Here is a 22,945-nt window from a genome sequence, read left to right as displayed (position 1 = left end):
TATCCACTGAATAATGAATGGATAAAGAAGATGTGGGGTGTGTGTATGTGTGTGTGTGTGTGTGTGTGTGTGTGTGTGTATACACATACACCCCAGTGGAATATTATTTGGCCATAAAAAGAATGAAATCTTGCCATTTGCAACAACATGGATGGAGCAGAGAGTAATATGCTAAGTGAAATATGTTAGAGAAAGTCAAATACCATATGACTCACTCATATGTTGAATTTAAGAAACAAAACAAATGAGCATAGGGAAGAAGAGAGAGAAATCAAGAAACAGACTCTTAATTACAGAGAACTGATGATTACCAGGGAAGAGGGGGACTGAGGGGATGGGTTAAATAGGTGATGGGGATTAAGGAGTACACGTGTCATGATGAGTACCAGGTGATGTATGTAATTGCTAAATCACATATTGTGCACCTGAAACTAATATAACAGTGCATGTTAACTAACTGGCATTAAAATAACAATTTTTAAGAAAGGACAGGACCCATTGTGGCTGTGGGCATGATACCACATGTCTATGTCCTATTTCTTCCATCCTCCATCCACACCCTGCACCAGTACCTGTCATCTTTCCCAGGCCTCATGCACAGTGCCCCTGAGGGAAGAAATACAGAACATGGGAAATGTCTGATGTACATGGTCTTGTAATGGTCTTTCTGTACACTCACCTTGTTGTATAGAAATAAATATTACTGGCTAAGTTTTCTTTCTTTGGAAAAAAAGACAAGAGATAACAATTGTTGACAAGGATGTGGAGAAAAGGGAAAATTAGTACAGCCATTACGGAAATATTTAGGGAGGTTCCTCAATGAATTAAAAATACAACTATCATTTGATACAGTAACCTCATTTCTGGATATATATCCAAAGTAACTGAAATCAGGGTCTTCAAGAAATATCTATACACTCTATATCTCTATATCTATCTATCATCTATTTATTCACTGTGGCATTAGTCACAATAGCCAAGATATGGAAATAATCTATGTCTTTCTTCAGGTGAATGTAAAAATATGATATGTACATGCATGTGCACACACACTCACAACCCATAATGGAGTATTACTCAGCTTTTAGAAAGGAAGGGAATTTTGCCATTTGTGACATGTTAGGAGCTTGGGAGACATTATGCTAAGCAAAATGAGCAAGGCAGAGCAAGAGAAATATTGCATGATGTCACATATAGATAATCAAAAACAGTCATACAGAAACAGAGAGTAGGATGGTGGCTGCTAGGGGCTGGGAACAGAGGAATTGGGGAGGTACTTGTCAAAGTGTATAAAGATTCAGTTATTCAGAATGAGTAAGTTCTAGGTATCTAATATACATCATGGTGATTATAGTTAACAATACTGTATTGTACACTTGAAATTTGTTGAAAGGAAAGATTTTAACTCTTAACACACACAGGGTGACAATGTAGAGGTGATGGATATGTTATAATTAGTTTGTGGTAACCATTTCATAATGTTTATATATATCAAAATAAGTTGTATACTTTAAATATATATAATATTTTATGTCAGTGATATCTCAATAAAGTTTCTAAAAACAAATACCTGCTGTTGAAGCCACCTAGTCTATGGTATCATAATGTAACAGTCCAAGCTGACTAATCAGCCTACTTGGCTGACAAGTAGGCTAGAGACTAAGGTGATAGCAATAAACTGTAGACAAAGGATTTAACTGGTATTAAAGAGTTTTAGAATTCATAAAACTTAGCAACTAACTGGATATGAAGGGTAAAATAAGTGTCTAAGAGCATTGCAAGAGTTTAAGTTGGGTGACTAAGAAGATGGTGGTAGCATTAACTAAAATAGTGAGTGTAGAAATAGAAATATGCTCGAGACAGAAAGATGGATGATAAGCACTCAAGGAAATTATCTTAGGAAGTACTTGGAAATAAGACTGGTACAATAAAGAGATGTTAGGGCTAGATACGTGAATTTGGAGAGTCATTAGCATAAAGATGATTGATATAGTTATTAGATTATTTGTAGAAGACTAAAACAAAACAAAACAAATAAATCAGGAAACCTGTGGGAAACTCTGCAAATAGGAGGTAAGTACAGACAAAGAAAAACAGAAAAAGTAGAAATATAGAAAAAACAGAGATGTAGGATAATCAGGAAAGAAGCCTGGCATTAGTGTTCCTAGACGGGATATTTAATAGTATGTAAAGATAGAGAAAACCAAGGAGACAGGGACTAAGAAAAGAACACTGGTTGGTTATTAAGAGAAAAAGTGATTTTACGGAGAATAGCTTTTGGAGAGTGGTGCAGTCAGAAGCCAGACAATAAAGGATAAAGGAGTTTTCAGATGGAAAGAAAAAAGAAGCAAGAAATATAAGCTCTTCTTTCCCATCATTTGATAGTGAAAGGGAAGGAAAAGAGGAGAAGAAAATGGCATGAGTAGGCAATATGCAGCATGATCAGAGAAGTGAATAAAGATACAAACTGGGAAAAATAAAGGCACTAATTATTTTAAAGTAACCAAATGTTTCAATATTTTTCACATATCTAATATAAATTATACCTTTAGAAAGTCCATTTTTAAGTCAATTGATAGTTCAACAACAGAAATGCTACTTTATCCTTCATTAAAATTTACACAAAATAAAAATATATTTCATATATTAAAGTATACTAATAACAAAGGAAAAAAATTCCAAAATTATCTTTAGATAGGTTTTATATTTTTAAGGGTTATCTCAATTTTAAAAAAGGGTTTGGTTTGAAATATATCTTCATTTAGTTTTTCCTATTTATTGGATATTTTATTTTAAAAGACTAAAATATGTTTTGAACTAGTTACTGGATTCTGCTTATGGCCTGTTTCCTGGTTGTGGATATAAAACTCTATCTTATTCAAATTTATTTGACAACATTAAAATCGTCATTAACTATAAAGGCATGCTAATTTTTACTACCCAAATACATCAGCTTTTAAATGATTCAGCTGCCGTCATAAGAAAGCAAAGAATAAATGCCCTGTCCATATTTATTTCCTACCTTGTTTAATTTGTAAAACTCTATTCCGAAATGATTTGGCTTTCCCTGGGTCATGGCTATTTCCACTTCGACTATAACCACTGAAGCTCGATGAAGAAAATGGCCCATCCAGTTCATCATCAAGTAAATATAATGAAAGGCCTTCAGCAGCATCTGAAACTTACATTTAATAAGATTATAATATTAACATAATTATGTTTTCAGGAAAATTATGTTTTCAGGGAAACAAGTTGTTTTAAAACTATATCTCACTCAGTTATTTTACACCAACATCAAAAATACAAGTTCTTTGAAGAGGGGAATATGAATATATTGAGAACAAATGTTTCATCACATTATTAAATTTTTAAGCACATAATGTCAGAAAAACTTGTCCAAGAAAATCCTCAATTTTCATCTTTGCAAATATGTTGTAGATAAGTGCTCTGAGACACTATATAGTTAAAAATTATAGTTACACATTTTTAAAACTAAAAGACTTTAAAATTCATCTAGCCTCAACACTTTCATTTTAAAAGTGAAGAAACTGAATTCTATGGCCTAATGTCTTACCCAGGGTCATGAAGAAGCACTAGGAATAAAAATTTTTCTACATCTAAATCCATTGTTCTTTGTACTATAAATCATGCTCCCTCTTCTACATCCAGTATTAAACTAAAATACAGAACACTGAAAACAAAAGACATATTTACCAGGAGACGAGAAAGGAGAGCTAGTCCTGGCATAAGACACTGAGGTATTCTGGTCATTTTTAGGCAGCAACTTCATTTGTTTCTGCTTCCCTTTGGGACTACAATTTAAAATATATTACAATGAATATTTTTTTTATTAGTGACATGCTATGATAGTATGATACAAAATGCTTAAACTGATCTAAGAAATATCTTATAATTTAAGTGAAATGCTTCAAATTGGGAATATGACAAATTAAATTTCAATCATTAAAATTAAAAAAACCTAGTTTTTGCTATAATAAAATCCATATAAATAAAGCTTTTTTTAAATAAAGATGTTACCAACTCCATCTTTACACAGTGCAAGAGTACTTAAAATATTTTTGGTCTTTGGATCTTCTCAAAGTATTCAATAAACTTTAAGAAATGAGGTAATATGGAATGCCTGAGTGGCTCAGTGGTCGAGTATCTGCCTTTGGCTCAGGGCATGATCCTGGAGTCCTGGGACTGAATCCCATATCAGGCTCCCTGCGGGGAACCTGCTCCCTCTGCCTATGTCTCTGCCTCCTTCTCTGTGTCTCTCATGAATAAATAAATAAAAATATTTTTAAAATTCTCACTTAAAAGAAATGAGGTACTATACATAAAATGCCTTAAAACATAAAATTCTACATCAGTGCAATACCTAGGAGCTCTGCTACTAGATAATGAACTGCTGCTGCTTCTTAGACGTTTTCTGTACCGTGGCCTTCTCCTCTTCTGACTCTGCATTCCTGACTTATATTCAGAGATGATATTTTTAATACGACTTTCAAATAAGGCAGATAATCGCAGTGTCATGCTATAGATCTGAAAAGGTAGAAATCAACTATTTTAATCATATAAAATAAAAAGTATAAACATGCCTGGACCAGTAACAACATTACCCTTTCAGACAAAATATATATATGCAATTTCATACACTTGAAAAACTCTTCTTAAAGAATTTAAACAAAATATCATTTTCACCTAGAAATTAACAAAGATTTTTAAAAGATTATATCCAATGTTGGGAAGGGTAGGAAAAAGATTCTCATACATTGCCAGTGAGTATTTTAACTGGAACAACATTCTAAAACAACAAATTGCATTATGTATCAAAAATAATAAAAATATATTTATCCTTCTCTAATAATTTTGCTTCTAGGAATTTATCCTAAGTAAATATCAGAGAATTGCACACACAAAATAATTGTGTTCAAGGATGTTAAAGATGAAAGCCACAGCATTATTCATATAAAGTTAAAAAGTAGAAACCACCGAAATCTCTAGCACCAGGGCACTAGTTAAAGAACATAAAACAACCATACAGTAGCATACTATGGAGACATTAAAACTGGTTGTTGAAGAGCCATAATGACATGGGAAAATGTTCATAATATATAAGCTGAAAAAAACTTCCAAAATATGAAATTTACAGTTTCCAAGAATATTTAAACATATTTAAGTGTATATATATATATATATATATATATATATATGAAATAAACCAAAAGTGAAAAAATTATGCCTGCAGAAATTAGTGAAAATTCATTTTATATGGGGTGAAAGTAGACAAATATATACCAAGTGAACAACTTACTTAAAAGTTAATCAGATACCAGTGATTACAAAAAAAAATATTATTCTTTTGTTCTAAAGATATTTAAGTTCTGACAAAACATGGGGAAAACATCAAACTTCAGTAACCATGTCAGAATTGTAATATGCAGTTTTAAAACTGGTGAAAGAAAACTACCTGATATATGTGTGTATGTGTGTGTGTTTGTGTGTGTGTGTGTATATGTAAATGCTTAAGTAATTAATCCACCTAATGTTGTTTTTCATACCCTTGACTTTTTATTAGAGGTATAAGCTTTGGAGTTGCTGAATATTTGGCGAACGTCCTTATAAAATTCCAGAGGACTACCATAATTTCCTGCTTCCAAAGTTTCTTTCACAGTGCTGAAGTCCATAGGAGTGTCTATAACATCTGGATAATCCTACAAAGAAGAATTTATTATTAAATACACAGGCTGGATAACAATACTACATAATATCATGGTACTGAGACTTCTATCACCAATCCACCATGAAATAAACATGCTACTTTTCAATAGGCCAACTATCTATCCCAATCAAAACCATTCATTTAAACAGAGGTCCCTTGGTAGCTCAGGAAAACAGCAGGGGTCGTTGGTACGGTCTTAGCCTTCACTCTGAAACTGATAACCATATGATTCTCTCAAGAGCACAAATTAAAAAATGCACACAAACTGGCTTTATACCTACAGAGTCCATAATACAGAATTGCATTCTATGCTTAGAGGCTGAAGCAGTCCCCAATTCCCTGGCAAAGTGCTCAATGAAGATAGAAGATGGGACTATTCACATATAATTAAATACTTCCATGTCACAAATTAGCTACGTATTTCCAAGATATTCCCAGCTAGGAGGGCATTCTACCTAAAATGTTAATTGAAGGTCGAACTGGCCATGTCTGTGCCTAGCTCCTATATTTTTACTTTTTAATGAATATGACACTTGTCCTTCATTGGAGGTCTGCAATTGCATAAATTCTGAATTAATTTGATTTTGATTAGGAGATGGAGAAGATTCTATCTAAGATATCTCAACCTAAATCTGTCAAGTCCAGCTAAGATATGCCTAAGGTTATCATATTGAATGGCATCTAAAATTTATACTTACATATACCATAACCATCAATAAACAACATTTTAGAGTGAAAACCAGTTAGTATTAGATCCTTCATCCCATTTAAAATCATTAAGTAACAATCACAACATTTCAAAAATGAACTATTGGGACTTAATCAAGATAACAAGCCTCTTCACAGCAAAAGAAACAGTCAACAAAACTCAAAGACAACCTACAGAATGGGAGAAGATATTTGCAAATGACCTATCAGATAAAGGGCTAGCATCCAAGATCTTTAAATAACTTATTAAACTCAACACTCAAGAAATAAACAATCCAATCATGAAATGGGCAAAAGTCATGAACAGAGATTTCATTAAAGAAGACCTACACATGACCAACAAGCACATGAGAAAATGCTCCACATCACTGGCCATCAGGGAAATACAAATCCAAACCACAATGAGATACCATCTCACACCAGTGAGAATGGGGAAAATTAACAAGACACGAAACAACAAATGTTGGAGAGGATGTGAAGATAGGGGAACCCTCTTGCACTGTTGGTGGGAATGTGAACTGGTACAGCCACTCTGGAAAACTAAGGAGGTTCCTCAAAGAGTTAAAAATAGAGCTACCCTATGACCCAGCAGTTGCACTACTGGGGATTTACCCCAAAGATACAGATGCAGTGAAATGCCGGGACACCTACACCCCAATGTTCATAGCAGCAATGTCCACAGTAGCCAAACTGTGGAAGGAGCTTTGGTGTCCATCAAAAGATGAATGGATAAAGAAGATGTGGTATATATACATACAATGGAATATTACTCAGCCATTAGAAATGACAAATACCCACCATTTGCTTCAACATGGATGGAAATGGAGGGAATTATGCTGAGTAAAGTAAGTGAATCGGAGAAGGACAAACATTATATGGTTTCATTCGTATGGGGAATATTAAAAATAGTGAACGGGATTAAAGGGTAGAGAAAATGAGTGGGAGATATCAGTGAGGGTGACAGAACATGAGAGACTCCTAACTCTGGGAAACGAACAAGGGGTAGTGGAAGGGGAGGTGGGCAGGGGGATGGGGTAACTGGGTGACGGGCACTGAGGGGGGCACTTGACGGGATGAGCACTGGGTGTTATACTGTACGTTGGCAAATCGAACTCCAATAAAAAATATACAAAAAACCCACAATCACCACATTTCTTTCAAAGAAAATGCCAAAGAGAAGAATGAGCAGAGGAAAAGTATTATAAAAAAAGAGAAAATATTTCTCCAAGTGTAAGAAATCATGATTGCTCTTAATCTATCTTTAAAAATACTTTTTGGCTTAAATCATAACAACCAAAAGTATATTGCTACATAGTACAGCTTATGAAACAAAGGTTTTCATAGAGGAGATATGTTGGAACTTGTATAATGTGACTAAAACTCAAAAGACACAGTAAGGTTGCTAAATGAAGTTCCAGTGGGTGCAATCAGCTGCAGTACTTATATATTGTGCAACTGATGTTTTCTACTCTACTACAGTAACTTTAGATCTATAGAAACAAATAAACATGCATGCAGATGCCACAAAGAACACATTTGGAAACAGATGTTGATTTAAAAACACAAAAATATAGGAGTGCCTGGGTGGCTCAGTCAGTTAAGCATTTGACTCTTGGTCATGATCTCAGGTCCTGAGATGGAGCCCTGCATTGGACTCCCGACTGAGTCCCCCTCTGCCCCTCCCCCCTGCTCTATCACTCTAAAAAAATAATTCTTTACAAAAAAAACCTTAAAAAAGCAAAACAAAAACATAAACAACCAAAAAAAGTCAAAGATAAAAAGAGGGTGAGAAGAGTTGGAAAACAGCTTTACAAATTATAAAATTTTCATTTACATTACAGAAATTTTAAAAGTAAAACAATGCAAAAAACAACCAGTATATGTCTTTCAAGAAACTTCTAGGTCTACCTCAGAAAGAGATGGAGCTTGTCTTTCTGGAACAACTGACTCTGAGGATTCCCCTTCTTGCTCTTGATGGCCCTATTAGAGTAAAGAGGATATATTGTATTTCCAAACTACTACAACAAAATATCAAGACTTGCAATGCAATTATGGTTTAAAGCTTGAAGTTCCATAAATAGGAATTAGGATTTTACTGACTACTTTAAGATGAAGGATTCTACATTCACTGTTGTCCTCTAGTATGAGAAAAACAAGACTAATTTATTCTACCCAAACTCCCTACAAAATTAGCTTTGTTGAACATAAGTGTTTTCTGTTTGAGTATTTTTTTCCCAAGTAAAACCTATGTATGTATTTAGGTTTACTAATTTCAGAGGACGATCTGATGCATTTCTGAAATACCACTATAACTTCTCCAAAAAAAGTTAAGATAGATTTGCTATCTACACTAAATGGTTATTCAACATATAAATAGATATACTCCTGAAAAAAGAATCCTATAATCTAAGTTCTGATGTTTTTACCTTTGATGAAAAGTAATATGGAATATATTGATTACTCTAAGTGATCATATTGGATAATACATTTAGTCATTTAGTAAAAAATTACCAGGAGTGACATAGGTTACTAAGGGTCTCCAGTGAGTAGAAATGTAATAGAAGTTCATAAAATTTATTAAACAAATATTCAAAATGAAGGCAGGAAGGAACTACAAAGATATTTAGATTCAAATTTGGTTCACAACTATGTAATTTACACACAAAATACATGACTGGAATTTCAAAGTCATGATTAATCACACTATGCATTTTCACAATTAAAAGATATACAAAAAAGAAGGAATAGGTAAGAAGGAGGGAGGAGTGGAGGAAGGAAAGAAGGAAAAAGGGAAAAGTAGCTTGTAACTATATTTTTAAATGTATAACATTTAAGGGAAATTACAAATTGGCAATTATTTAAACAAGTGTGTGTTTACTGGGTAAGAAAGATGATCAACTGGCTGTCGAAATGGCTCTGAGTCTTCACGTTCATAAATGAGGCTCAACAGTTCTTTGCATTGTTTTCTCCAAGCATCAGGATTAGACTTTAGAGACTGTCTTCTGCCTCGGCATTTGACCTGTAGATTTTAATAGAATTATATATAAAAACTCTTTCCTTAACTCTTCATTGATTCTCTCCTCTTTTCCTAATGTTAATATATCTATGTAACATAGAGGAGTTGCTATTTAAGTATCTTAGTTTAGACATCATTCTCCAGGACAAAAAATACATACAATAAAAACTAGACAGTACATTCATGGAAATAGCAAGATTCAAGTATTCTGAATTTTCATTTTAAGAAAATCTGAACCACAAATAGAACCCAGGGAAATATATTTTTTTTCTCCTCTACAAGGTTAATAATCTTAATGCCTTAGTATTTACTGGTAGGTAAGTATACTTGACAATGGCATCATAATTTTCTCAAAATTGACATATAATACATATTTATCTATATATTTATATATTATGTACTTATTATTTATGCATATATATATTTATATATATATCCTTTGTTGTCATGATACAGTCTAGCCTTTACCATTTGATGCCTTTTAATATGATTTCTTTCAGTATTTCAAAGAAAATTTTCCTTATATGAAACAAGTATTTGCCTAATTACCATGGAGGGGAAGTGTACAGAACAGAATAAACATAACAGATCTGAGGCTACTATCTTTATCAGGGCTTGCTTGTAAGGTTAGCCCTTGGTTGGCATTCTGGGTACTTAGCAATTGAACCATTTCCTAAATACAAAGGTGGTTTACTATGCCTATGCTGTTTGTACAATGTGATTTATACTGAACACCTGCTTTTCTTTGCTTTTCCTATGCTTCCTTGCTTTCCAATAAATTCCTTGAGGTCTGAGCCTCTAATCACATATATATTGCTACATTTTCATTGTAGGGTTAGAGTGTGCTCTGTATGGCTCCTCAAAGAATGGAAAGAGCATAAGGAAGCCTGCACATGGATTTCTCTGGACTCTGCCTATATTTATTTCCCTGTGATCCCAGCTGTATATCCTTATTATGTCATTGTAACAAACCTTACCAATGAATCACAAGTATATATGCTGAGTTCTATGAGTCTTTATAGCAATTCTCCAAACAGGTGGAGTTGGTCTTAGGATCCCTGACACAGGAAGCCTGAAAAATTTTCTTCTTAGCAGTTTATTTTATTCACTCACCCTTCTTCCAGATGAAGTACCAGGACCGTCTGAATCTAAATCAACCATCTCTGTATCCTAAAATTAAAAGGGAAGAGTAAGAAAAGATGTTATGTTATATTCAAAGTCTTACAAATTTGATAAACATTTACAAAGAAATGGCAAATACAATCACAAATAACACCCTCATTGGAGCAGACAGCAGGCAGAACAAAGTTTGAAGGAACAATTACTCCAAACTTTGCCTATATGCTAGATACAAACTGAAAAATATATTGGGAGAGGAAGAGTAAACAAAGTTTCTCTTTAAATAAGAATCAAATATTAAGAAAAAATTATAGGACTGGTATCTAAAATTTTACCTAATGTTAATATTTTTTAAAGACTTATTCTATATGACATGCTACTTCAATATATTATAATCATGAATTACTCATGATTTAATCTTTCACCGTTTTAAGAAATACATCTATTTTCTATAGGGAAAATATGAGTGTGTATTAAAACTTAAGATGCAGTTAAATATCCCTCTGAGGCATAGTTTTTTAGTACAAAGAGAGGCAAGGCCCACACGCCATTTTTCACCCTGGTGGTGGTGAAGCACATAGGTAATGTCTGGAGAAAATAAAACCCGCCCATGAGCTACTGGTATTCCTTCTAATCAAATAAAGTTGAAATACATTTTACTTTAATATTCTATTTTAACTCAAAGAATGCTACTCTGAGACAGCAACACCAAATTCATCATAAAAATTCTCAATAAACTAGATGTAGAGGGAATATACATCAACATTTTAATAAAGGCCATATATGACAATCCCTTAACTAACATTATGATTAATGGTGAAAAATTAAAAGCATTTCTCTTCAGATCAGGAACAAGACAAGAATATTCACTCTAGCCACTTCTATTTGATATAGTATTGGAAGCCTTTGCTACAGCACTTAGTCAAGAAAAACAAAATACATCCAAATCATAAAAGAAGCAAAACTATGCCTTTCAGCAGATAACATGATATTATATATATAAAACACTAGAGACTCAACTGAAAAAACTGTTACAACTAATAAGTAAATTCAGTACAGTTGTAGGATACTAAATCACTATACAAAAATAAGTTGCATTTTTATACACTGAGGACTATCAGAAAGCCAAAGTAAGAAAACAATCTCATTTATAATTGCATCAAAAGGGATAAAATACTGAGGTATAATTTTAAACAAGGAGATGAATGATCTGCATACCAAAAACCATAAGACATTGAATAAAGAAATTGAAGGCAGAATTAAATGAAGATACCCTGTGGTAATTAATTGGAAGAATTATTATTATTAAAATGCACATATGACTCAAAGCCACCTACAGATTACATAACCCCTATCAAAATTCCAATAGCATTTTTAACAGAAATAGAGAAAACATCTTATAATTTGTATGGAACCACAAAAAAAGTTCCTAATAGACAACACAGTCTTGAGAAAGAAAGACAAAGCTGGAGGCCTCATACTTCCTGATTTCAAGCTATATTATAAAACCACAGTAACAAAACCAGTACGGTATTGGCATAAAAAAAGATATACAGATCAATGGAACAGAATAGAGCTCAGAAATACACCCACATATATGCTCAATTAAATTACAACAAAGGAGCCAAGAATACAAAATTGGGAAAGGATAGTCTCTTTAATATGTGGTGCTGGGATAATAGGATATTTACATGCAAAAGAATGAAACTTGACCCATATCTTATACCATGCATAAAATTCAACTCAAAGTGGATTAAAGATTTGGATGTAAGACATGAAACCATAAAACCCCTAGGGGAAAATAAAACACAGGGAGTAAATTCATTGACACTGGTCTTGGCAACGGATTTTTTTGGATTTAACAAAATCCAAAGGCAACAAAGAACAACAAAAGCAAAAGTAAACTGGATTATATCAAACTAAAAAGCTTCTGCAAAGCAAAGCATCAACAAAATGAAAAGGCAACTTATAGAATGGGATGAAGTATTTGCAAATCTTGCCTCTAGTAAGGGGTTAATAGTAAAAATATATAAAAATATATAATTCAATAATAAAAATAAAATCTAATGTAAAAATGGGCATTGGGATTGAATAGACATTTTTGCAAAGAAGACATCTAAAAATGGCCAACAGGTACATGAAAAAGTATTCTATATCACTAGTCATCAAGGAAATGTAAATCGAAACCACGATATCATTTCACATCTATTAGAATGACTATTATCAAGAAGACAAAAGATAATAAATGTTGGTGAAGATATGGAGAAAAAGGAACCTTTGAGGACTGTTGGTGGAAGTTTAAACTGGTATAGCTACTATACAAAACAGTATCAAGGTTCTTCTTTTTTTTTTTTTAAGATTTTATTTATTTATTCATGAGAGACAGAGAGAGAGAGAGAGAGAGAGAGGCTGAGACACAGGGAGAGGGAGAAGCAGGCTCCATGCAGGAAGCCTGATGTGGGACTTGATCCTGGGACGCCAGGATCATGCCCTGGGCTGAAGGCAGACGCTAAACTGCTGAGCCACCCAGGCATCCCCGAGGTTCTTCAAAGAGAGTAAAGATAGAACTATCATATGATCCTGCAATCCTAATTCTGGGTATTTATCCAGATAAAAACAGGATATCAAAGAAATAAAGTTGCACTTATATATTCACTAAGGCATTATTCACTGTAGCCGAGATAAGGAAACAGCCAAAGTATCCTCAACAGATGGATGGATAAAGAAGCTGTAATATATACATACAATGGAATATTATTCAGTCTTGAGAAACAGGTAAACCTGTCACTTGGGACAACATGGGTGGATGCTGAGGACATTATGCTAAGTGAAATAAGCCAGAAAAAAAACAAAACAAAACAAAACAAAACAAAATACTGCATGGTATTACTTATATATGGAATTTGAAAATTTTTTCATTAGTTTTAAGAGGATGACATCTAATTGGAATATCTGAGTTTTCCTTATTATGTCAATAACATTTAAATCTGATAATACAATGTTTTACAGTCAGATACATTTTCAGTAAAGAATAAAAAACAACATTGGAACAGAGAACAAACTGATGGTTGTCAGAGGGAACGGGATGGAGTTGATGAGCAAAATGGGTGAAGGGAAGTGGGAGATACAGGATTCCGGGTACGGAATGAATGAGTCACAGGAATAAAAGGCAGCATAGGGAACAGAGTCAATAATACTGTAATAGCATTATATGGTGACAGATGGTAGCTACATTTGTGGTGTACATTGCGTAACATGTAGAGGAGTTGTATGCCTGAAATAAAGGTAACATTGTGTATAAACTATACTCAAATAAAAGACTTAAAAAACAAACAAAATGGGCAGAGAATCTAAATACACATTTTTCCAAAGAAGATATAGATGACTGACCGGTACATGAAAAGGTGCTCAACATCAATAACCATCAGGGAAATGCAAATCAAAACCACAATGAGATATCACCTCACACTTGTTAGAATGGCTGTTATCAAAAAAAACAAGAAATAACAAGTGTTGGTTAGGATTTGGAGAAAGGGAACACTTGCGCGCTGTTAGTGGAAATGTAAACTTGTGCAATCTATGGAAAACAGTAAGGAGGTTCCTCAAAAAATTAAAAAAGAAGAGAATTATCTAGGAATTCCACTCCTGAGATTTTGTGCAAAGAAAATGAAAACACTAACTCTAAAAGATATATTACTCCCATATTCATTGCAGGATTATTTACAATAGCCATTACATAGAAACAATGTTAAGTGTTCATTAATGGGTAAATGGATAAAGAAAAAATGGTAATATATACCTCATGGAATACTATTCAGCCATAAAAAGAAAACTATTTAGGACAAAAATATATGGACCCTGAGAACATTACGCCTAGTGAAACAAGTCAGAGAAAAACATCTATAATCTCACTTATATGTAGAATCTACAAAAATTATTTATAGATACATAGAACAGATTGGTAGTTGCCAGAGATGGGGATGACTACAGTGCGGGACCAAAATACACATAATGGGTCAAAAGGTACAAGCTTCAGTTATAAAATAAATGAGTGTTGGGGATAAAATGTACAGCACAGTGGCTACTGTTTAATAATATTGTCTTGCATATATGAACGTGGCTAAGAAAGTAAATTTAAAAAATTATTATCATAGGAGAAAAACTATACTATGTATGGTGACTAGTCTTATTTTGGTGATTCTTTCCAAATATATATAAATATAGAATAATTTGTTATACTTTTCAAACTAATAAATGTTATGTCAATTAAAAATAAAAAGAAAAAATTGGATATTTACATTCTAGATATTAACACAGACAATATAAACATGTAAAATATATCTATACAATAGCCATTTCAATAGCATGTTTGAGACACTCATCCTTGGGATGAACTGTTTTCCATTAAATATTTTTGAATTATTACATTCCATTATTTCCGCCTCTTGGTTTTTGCTTCTATAATAGCTTTCAATGAAAAATGGTTTTATGTAAATTGGAAGTATAGGGAAATTAGATATGTGTAGGTCTGCTGATGATACTAATTTAATTTCATTAAGAAAAACTGGCTTATGTTTGAAAATTTCAATAAAGGAAATTAAATAGCAATTTCATTAAACTACTAAAAATGTACTTTGAAACCTGAAACTTTAAAATACTTTAATATTTTACACATATTGCATAGAAAATCAATCCGTATTAAAATTTCCAAAAACTGGGATCCCTGGGTGGCGCAGCAGTTTAGCGCCTGCCTTTGGCCCAGGGCGCGATCCTGGAGACCCGGGATCGAATCCCACGTCGGGCTCCCGGTGCATGGAGCCTGCTTCTCCCTCTGCCTGTGTCTCTGCCTCTCTCTCTCTCTCTCTGTGTGTGTGACTATCATAAATAAATAAAAATTAAAAAAAATTTCCAAAAACTAACCATTCTTTTAAAATATTTAGTGCTTTGTCTTGTTTTTAAAGCTGGAAAATGAAGTGTTGATTTCTCATCACTGAAACTCACTGAGTCAAACAGAATGACTGGCCACCTATTTCTGACTAAAAATTGTAGCACCACTACATTTCTAGTATATGCCATCTAAATACAGGTTAAAGAGTTTAATACAAAAAGATGTAGGTACTCAGGCAACTTTTAGAAATCAGCTTCAATGCTTATAGCCAGTTATAACACACATAATACTTACTGTACTTCAAAAAACAGAAAAGGAATTCATGCCTATTAATCATGCTGTGAATCTCACCTCCTCTGCATCAGTACTGTTTAATTCTTCTGCTTTAATTTTATTGTAAGTATCCAGTATATCAGTACAGCTCTGATCCCTAAGAAACAAGAAAGTCAAAATATATTTCAATGTAATTTTTAAAAAATCAGAAATCAGCTCCTATAGAAGATAAAACTGCTTCTTACCCAATAAATCGAAGTAAGACATCAGTTACAATTTTGGCTGCTTTAACTATAGGACTGTCTGGCTCATTGAAAGTCCTGGCATTATGTTCAATGTAGCGCACCTCCCACATTAATGCTGATATTCTCCTATGAAAGAAAAACTTGCCCTATTACTCTTGATTAATACATTTAAAGTTTATTCTAAGAATATACAACATGGAACAACTAAGCACTCAATCATAGTATGTTAAAGGTGTTCTACCACATGTATGTGACTTAATAAATGTGTCTAAATGGATGTGCACTAATAAAGGTATATAGTTACAGTATTTGAAGCCTAGGTAAGAATTAAGGACCACTGGACTTCATATTAAAAAGAACTGATCCAGGACATTATGGGTAAAGAATGATTTAACCAAGTAAGTGTAAACACAAACAGTGTTTTTATAAGGTCAAAAGAATGTTTAGTTTTTAGGGGAGAAGAAAAAAAAAAGAAACCACGTTCTAGAAAAAGACAGATTTTTATATAGTTATGTTTATGATATATATTATTAAATGAAATTGTAGGTAATATAAAATACACCCACCTGATTATATTTATAACCAGTTCATGCTGGAATAACTAGGTTCAGACATAGTAGACTCTGGGGTGAGAGAGGTACTAAAAGGTATCCTCCACTACTTTCTCACAATCTCCCAATTGGAACCAAGAAAAAAATAACTTGGCTCTTTATCTAAACACATTTGGGGACTGGTAATTAAATCTAACTGTTGCCTAATTCCTCAAGGGATTTAATCATGCTCCAAGTTTCTATAGCACCTTAATCACAATGAAACTACAGACCATTTAATCTGCCTTTAATAAACTAAAGTGAACTGTTGTTTTTGTTTCACATGTGATTTGTGCTACTCAAAATTTCTTCCCTCTTCTTTTTTTAAAAATATTTTATTCATTTATTCATGAAAGACACAGAGAAAGAGAGAGAGGCAGAGACACAGGAAGGCAGAGAAGCAGGATATATGCAGGGAGCCTGATATGGGACTCGAACCCGGGACTCCAGGATCATGCCCTGAGCCGAAGGCAGATGCTCAACTGCTGAGCCACCTGGGCATCCCTCTTCCCTGTCCTTTACTCCACACTCCTTACCCTGAAAGACTGAGAATCTATTGAAAAAAGGAAAATCAGAGTTCCAAATTTTTAAAGAAATTTTGCAGTGGGTATACTGAATGATTATTTTACTCTATGACAATTCAGATCTCACTGCATCATTATGCAAAAAGGAAAACAAAAGATACAAAGCTATGAACTTTATAGAAAATAATAAAACTAAACAGACCTGTAAAAGCGATTTTCAAGTCTCCGCCTAATGGTGTTGAGGTCAGTTGGATAAGCAACTACAGTACAATACAAAGGATAGGCACTGAGATCCACTGGAACAGCAAAAGGGCTGGCAAAATCTATAATATTACCAAAATTTAAAAAGGTAGTTATAAAGGACATTAATATTTCATGTTAACAAACAAAAACTCATATATAAATAAGAAGGGAGGGCAATATACTACATTATTAAAATGATGATGATTCAATTATGCTAATATTAGATGAATATTATTAAAATGTCATTTTCTTTATTTGGACATAATATCTATGAATCCTGTATAATACAGTGGTTCAAATCAGGTGAAATGAGACAAATTAAAGGAGATCTGTGTTTAACTTTAAACTGATGTCTTTTCTGGATAAATGCCAAACAGCTTAAGTGATATGTTTTAGATAATACAGTTTAGGCATGTGAGTAAAATATATTACTCATCCACTGTCTACCAAAAACCTCATCCAAAGTTAGGCTCAGGGAACAGCTGGAGCACCAAAGTGACTAAAGAAAGTAAAAGACAACTATATGCTTGCCTTCTCTACTGTAAGCCCCCAGAGAATAGAAAACATTTATCAGTTATTACATTGTTCAAACATATAAAAATATTAATGATAAACTAGTCACTTGATTAAAAGTGCCTCTCAAATTAAAAGTATACAGTGAAAAAATGTATTTCCTTTTGTAGAACTTAAAATTCTGGTTTTCCTCGTTCTATCCTAATATTCTTTCACATCCACCATACCCAGGGAAAGAAGGTGGTTGATGCCCTGAATAACCCGTTCACATTCCTCATCTCTGGAGTGAGCTCCCCACTCTCCTTCCTGTGGTTTGTATAGCAAAGCAGTCAGTTCCTCCTGGGACACAGGAACACCAGCACCAACTTCATCTGGAAAGGCAGCTAGGTATAAGATGAAAAAATCAGAAATGATTAGTTTCTAATATAATGCTACTGATATTTTTCTTTTAGAATAATTAAAATTCATTTTAAAAAGTATATCTACTTCCTTCTGGAATTGGCTCCATATCCCAGGGGCTCATCTTTTCTCTTTCATTATTGTCCCAGCTATTAAAAAATAACAAGATACAAAGTAAATTTACATGACACTTTTATATACTAGCATAATTTGCATGACTTCTTGTGGTAAAATTTGGGAAAGGGCAATACAGTTATCCTTAAAGTACAATTTCACTTACATAAAGATAATATAATAAACCTTTAATAGAGACAGCAAAAGAAATAGAGGAAATTAGAGAATAGTCCACCAATATGAAATATAGAGAGCAGTATAAGTTTACACTTAATTTTACTTGGGTTTTTTTTCATTCCAATCAAGTATGTATTCAATATCAAACCAGGGTACTGAATGAAAAGATCTCTTTGGAAAATTCCTTTTAGGTTAAACAAGTCAATTTGATAGATCAATTTTTTTCTGTAGGATAACCCACTTTAACCTAACAGTGTTCAGTATCACAGCATCTCCAAAATTTTATTATTCCCTTTTCATCAGCAATATCGAGACTGAAAGTCAATCTTCATAGAATAAACCTTTATCATTCTGTTTTTTAACCTTTATCATTCTTGAAGAAAACTTCATTTATTAGAAATCTTACTATGCTGGTGTTTAAATGAAGAACTAAAGTAAACATTGTAGACAAATAGTATGTCCAAACATAATACCTCTGCCTAGAATTCATATCATTAAATAAAAGACAGAGTACTAATATTTATTGCTATATTCCAGCTATAACAATTATTTTAAACACTGAATTTCAGTATTCTTCATGAAATAATAGTTGCAATTCTTGTTTAAAACACAAATACTTAAAATATAGGCATAAGGGAGGTAGAAATAAGTCTTCAGTTCTTTGTTTTAGTACACATATTGGACCAAGAGGTTTATCATCAAATTCCTTCCTTACAGGTACTATGATTACTTTCTTACAGGTCATATAAAGATAAGTCAAATTAACAAGGTATTATTCCTAGTAGGGTTTATAGAATGTCCATATAGTACTACAACAGTATTATATCAGGCATTAAAATACCATAAGTGTACTTACTGAACACTGTAACACTGGAAAGAACTATCAGGATACTCTGGTTGAAAAGGCTGCTGACTCTCCACAGTCCCAAACCACCAGGCATCATCTATTATACTGCGGAATCTATCACCTATAATGTTTTAGAAATTCTTAAAAGGATGTTTTTGAGAATAATACTTTGTTCACATTCTAATTTGCTACTTTTTGTTGGACACAGAAGTAGCATTGTATCTAGGATTATCAGAGGTTTCAATCTGAGTTTCCTAGATAAATAAATTTTACATTTTACCCTCATTAAGAAATTTTGGTGTCAAGTACTATAATCTTTCTGAAATAAATCAAATATGTCCATGCCTTCTTAAATAAATGCTATCACATATAATTTTTTTTAAATTTTTATTTATTTATGATAGTCACACAGAGAGAGAGAGAGAGAGAGGCAGAGACATAGGCAGAAGGAGAAGCAGGCTCCATGCACCGGGAGCCCGACGTGGGATTCGATCTCGGGTCTCCAGGATCGCGCCCTGGGCCAAAGGCAGGCGCCAAACCGCTGCGCCACCCAGGGATCCCTATCACATATAATTTTTAGCCATTATTTAGGATCATCATTAGGCATACTTTTTCTTGTACTATACATTAGTTACTACAGTTGTTTCTTCTCCTTTTTGCCTTTAAAAAAATCTCTTAATACTGATTTTGTGCCTCCAAAGGGCTAAGGATTATAAAACCAAACCACTGTGAACAAAAATTTTCTCCCACAAAAAAAGGAGAATTTAAAAGTACTAATAGCAAACATTTAACAGTATGAATTTTAAGTACTTAAATACCATTTTAAGTGTTTTCTGTATGTCAATTCACTTATTGCTCACATCAACCTTATAGGTATGTTTTAATGTGATTCCCATTATAAAGATAATAGAGGTAGGACACAAAGAGATTAAAAACTTGCCCAAGATCAAATAGCTAGTGAGGAGGTAAGAAAGGGACAGAGGAAGGTGGGTGGGGGAGAGGAAGAAAAAAGGGGTAGAAAGAGGTAGAGGTACAGAGAGAATCAGAGAGAGATGGAGAAAGACAAGAGTGACAAAAAAAGAGAAGAAATAAAACCACAATCAGTAACGGTCTCCTTAAGAGCCCAAGTGTTAAGTACTCTATCAGGGCAACTGACGTTTGATGAGTTTCTTTATAATTCTAACAGATTATATATTTGCAGAAAGTTTAGAAGTTAGATGTCACATACAATGTGCATAAAATCACCTAAACATAACCAAGAAGGAAAATTTAATTTGATTTTTCTAATTTGGCTAACAGCTTTTATCAACTACACGTTAAACTAGTTTATTTCTATTATATTGGAGTTAAAGTGACACCTGGGTGGCTCAGCAGTTGAGCGTCTGTCTTTGGCTCAGGGTATGATCCTGGGTCTGGGGATGGAGTCCCAAATTAGACTCCCTGCGAAGAGCCTGCTTCTCCCCTGTCTGTGTCTCTGCCTCTCTCTCTGTGTCACTCATGTATAAATAAATAAAATCTTAAAAAAATAACTTGGAGTTAAAAAGTTACTAACTCTATTTCATACTTATTAGTTAAGTGAGAATTTTATACTTACCTATCTGCCAGTTCCTTTCTTTGGCTTCATTATAAAACTGATGTAGCACAAGGAAGTCAATGACATCTGGCATGTCATGATACCTATACAAAAAATAAAGCACATATAAATCAATATCCAAAATAATAGCATATGTTACTTACTAAATATCCCAAAATATATTTTTAATGAGGAGCCATTTAAAAACTGTTGTGAAATCCTCAGGGTTCCTGCAAATGACTTTAACTTAAACTACATCTGCTTTTATTTATTTGGGAGTACATGCCTACTACTATGTTGCTTCAATAACATAAAGACACCAATGAAGATCCTTAAAGCTTAGACTTTTTTTATTTTATAAACTGATGGTCTTTCACCTCCTTAGATTTCAAACTTTAAGAAATGAGTCCCTGATTAGCTATTCCTATTAGTATTAACAGAAATAAAAGCAACTACTATGTTTTAGCCATGCTGTTAAATAAGCATTTATGAAGGTTTTCCTTTTAATTCATCACAATAATCTTGAGGAAGTTATTAATGTTTACATTTTGCAGATGAAGGCATATATTCAAAGAGGTTAAGCAAATTGCTCATGTGTGTGTGTGTGTGTGTGTGTGTATATATATATATAAATACATATATCCAATTGACCTCTGAACAATATGGGTTTAAACTGTGCAGGTCCACTTATATGCAGATTTTTTCAATAAATATGATATAGTACTGTAAATATATTTTCTCTCCCTTATGATTTTCCTAACAACACTTTACTTTTTCTAGCTTACCTTACTGTAAGAACACTAAATATAATACATAAAACATACAAAATATATATTAGTCAAAAATTTGTTATTACTAAGGCTTCTGCTCATCAGCAGGCTATTAGTAGTTAAGTTTTTTGGGAGTCAAAAGCTATATGCAGATTTTCAACTGTGTGGGGGTCAGTTCCCATAACCCCCTACATTAAGAGTCAAGTGTATACATACAGACAAACACACACACACAACAACCAGAGATAGCTACTCACTTAATGGAAAAAGATTCTCCAGTCATTTTGCCTGAAATAGGGTCCAGAAATGCAAGCTTCAAACAACATAGTGTAGGTGGTCCAACCTCATATTTGATTCCTACAATCTTAACAAACTCTTGTTCCTATTAATGAAAATACCAACAAATTATTTTAATATAAATAATTGCCTAACATTTGCAGATTATTTCACTATTTATCGAACAGTTAAAAACAATTATCTGAATACTCACCAAGTATTAAGCATTCCACTAAGTGCTAAAGGCAATAAGACATGGTTCTTGACCCTTAATAGCAGGTTGTAGTAATAACAGGGCTCTAGACCAAACATATGCAACAGAATCCCCTTGAGAACATTTTTAAAATTCATATTCTTAAACCCTACCCCTATAGAATTGAATTCAGTAGGTCTGGGGTACAAGCTGAGTCCTACATATTTTGAAAGAACTCCCTAGGGGATTATGATGCTCTGTCTAGTTAAGAATCACTCCTCCTGGGTAGCCCGGGTGGCTCAGCAGTTTAGTGCCGCCTTCAGCCCAGGGCATGATCCTGGAGACCAGGCATTGAGTCCCACGCCGGGCTCCCTGCATGGAGCCTGCTTCTCCCTCTGCCTGTGTCTCTGCCTCTCTTTCTCTCTGTGTCTCTCATGAATAAATAAATAAATAAATAGATCTTAAAAAAAAGAATCACTCCTCCAGGAGAAATACAGTATGTAAGTATTCAGATAGATAGAAAGATAGATGATAGATAGATAGATAGATAGATAAATTTGAAGAAAGGACTTACATTTTTAATGTCCACAAAATTATTTTATAAACCACACTTATAACTGATTATTAGCCACACTTAACAGATGACAAAACTGGGCCTCATGGGTATAGTGACTTGCTTAAAATTATACACTTGTATGTGTGTATAAAATCAAATTTGGGATTGAAATAGGTCATATTTCAAAGCCTAGACT

The 22,945-nt window shown here is 33.4% G+C and overlaps 1 protein-coding gene across 5 annotated transcripts in view; it reads right to left on the bottom strand.

Moving 5' to 3' along the window:
• BRWD3 (bromodomain and WD repeat domain containing 3) overlaps window positions 1–22,945 on the bottom strand; it is a 201,192-nt gene that overhangs the window by 15,578 nt on the left and 162,669 nt on the right. For 3 of the 5 annotated variants that reach the window (XM_077889093.1, XM_077889095.1, XM_077889097.1), the window contains 15 exons: window positions 21,982–22,106; window positions 20,976–21,058; window positions 19,391–19,502; window positions 18,331–18,392; window positions 18,072–18,227; window positions 17,291–17,411; window positions 15,975–16,100; window positions 15,808–15,886; window positions 10,563–10,619; window positions 9,312–9,452; window positions 8,342–8,413; window positions 5,565–5,717; window positions 4,382–4,545; window positions 3,715–3,812; window positions 3,023–3,181 (listed from right to left, as the gene is read on the bottom strand). In XM_077889093.1, coding sequence (XP_077745219.1) covers window positions 3,023–3,181; window positions 3,715–3,812; window positions 4,382–4,545; window positions 5,565–5,717; window positions 8,342–8,413; window positions 9,312–9,452; window positions 10,563–10,619; window positions 15,808–15,886; window positions 15,975–16,100; window positions 17,291–17,411; window positions 18,072–18,227; window positions 18,331–18,392; window positions 19,391–19,502; window positions 20,976–21,058; window positions 21,982–22,106 — 1,708 coding nt within the window. The remainder of the gene's footprint in view (window positions 1–3,022; window positions 3,182–3,714; window positions 3,813–4,381; window positions 4,546–5,564; window positions 5,718–8,341; window positions 8,414–9,311; window positions 9,453–10,562; window positions 10,620–15,807; window positions 15,887–15,974; window positions 16,101–17,290; window positions 17,412–18,071; window positions 18,228–18,330; window positions 18,393–19,390; window positions 19,503–20,975; window positions 21,059–21,981; window positions 22,107–22,945) is intronic. The other 2 variants (XM_077889094.1, XM_077889096.1) reach the window with 2 other exon arrangements.

Source organism: Canis aureus, chromosome X (genome assembly GCF_053574225.1).
Source record: "Canis aureus isolate CA01 chromosome X, VMU_Caureus_v.1.0, whole genome shotgun sequence".
Taxonomy (NCBI): Eukaryota; Metazoa; Chordata; class Mammalia; order Carnivora; family Canidae; genus Canis; species Canis aureus.
Note: the sequence above shows the minus strand (reverse complement) of the source record. Positions and strands in the feature narration are given on the sequence as shown.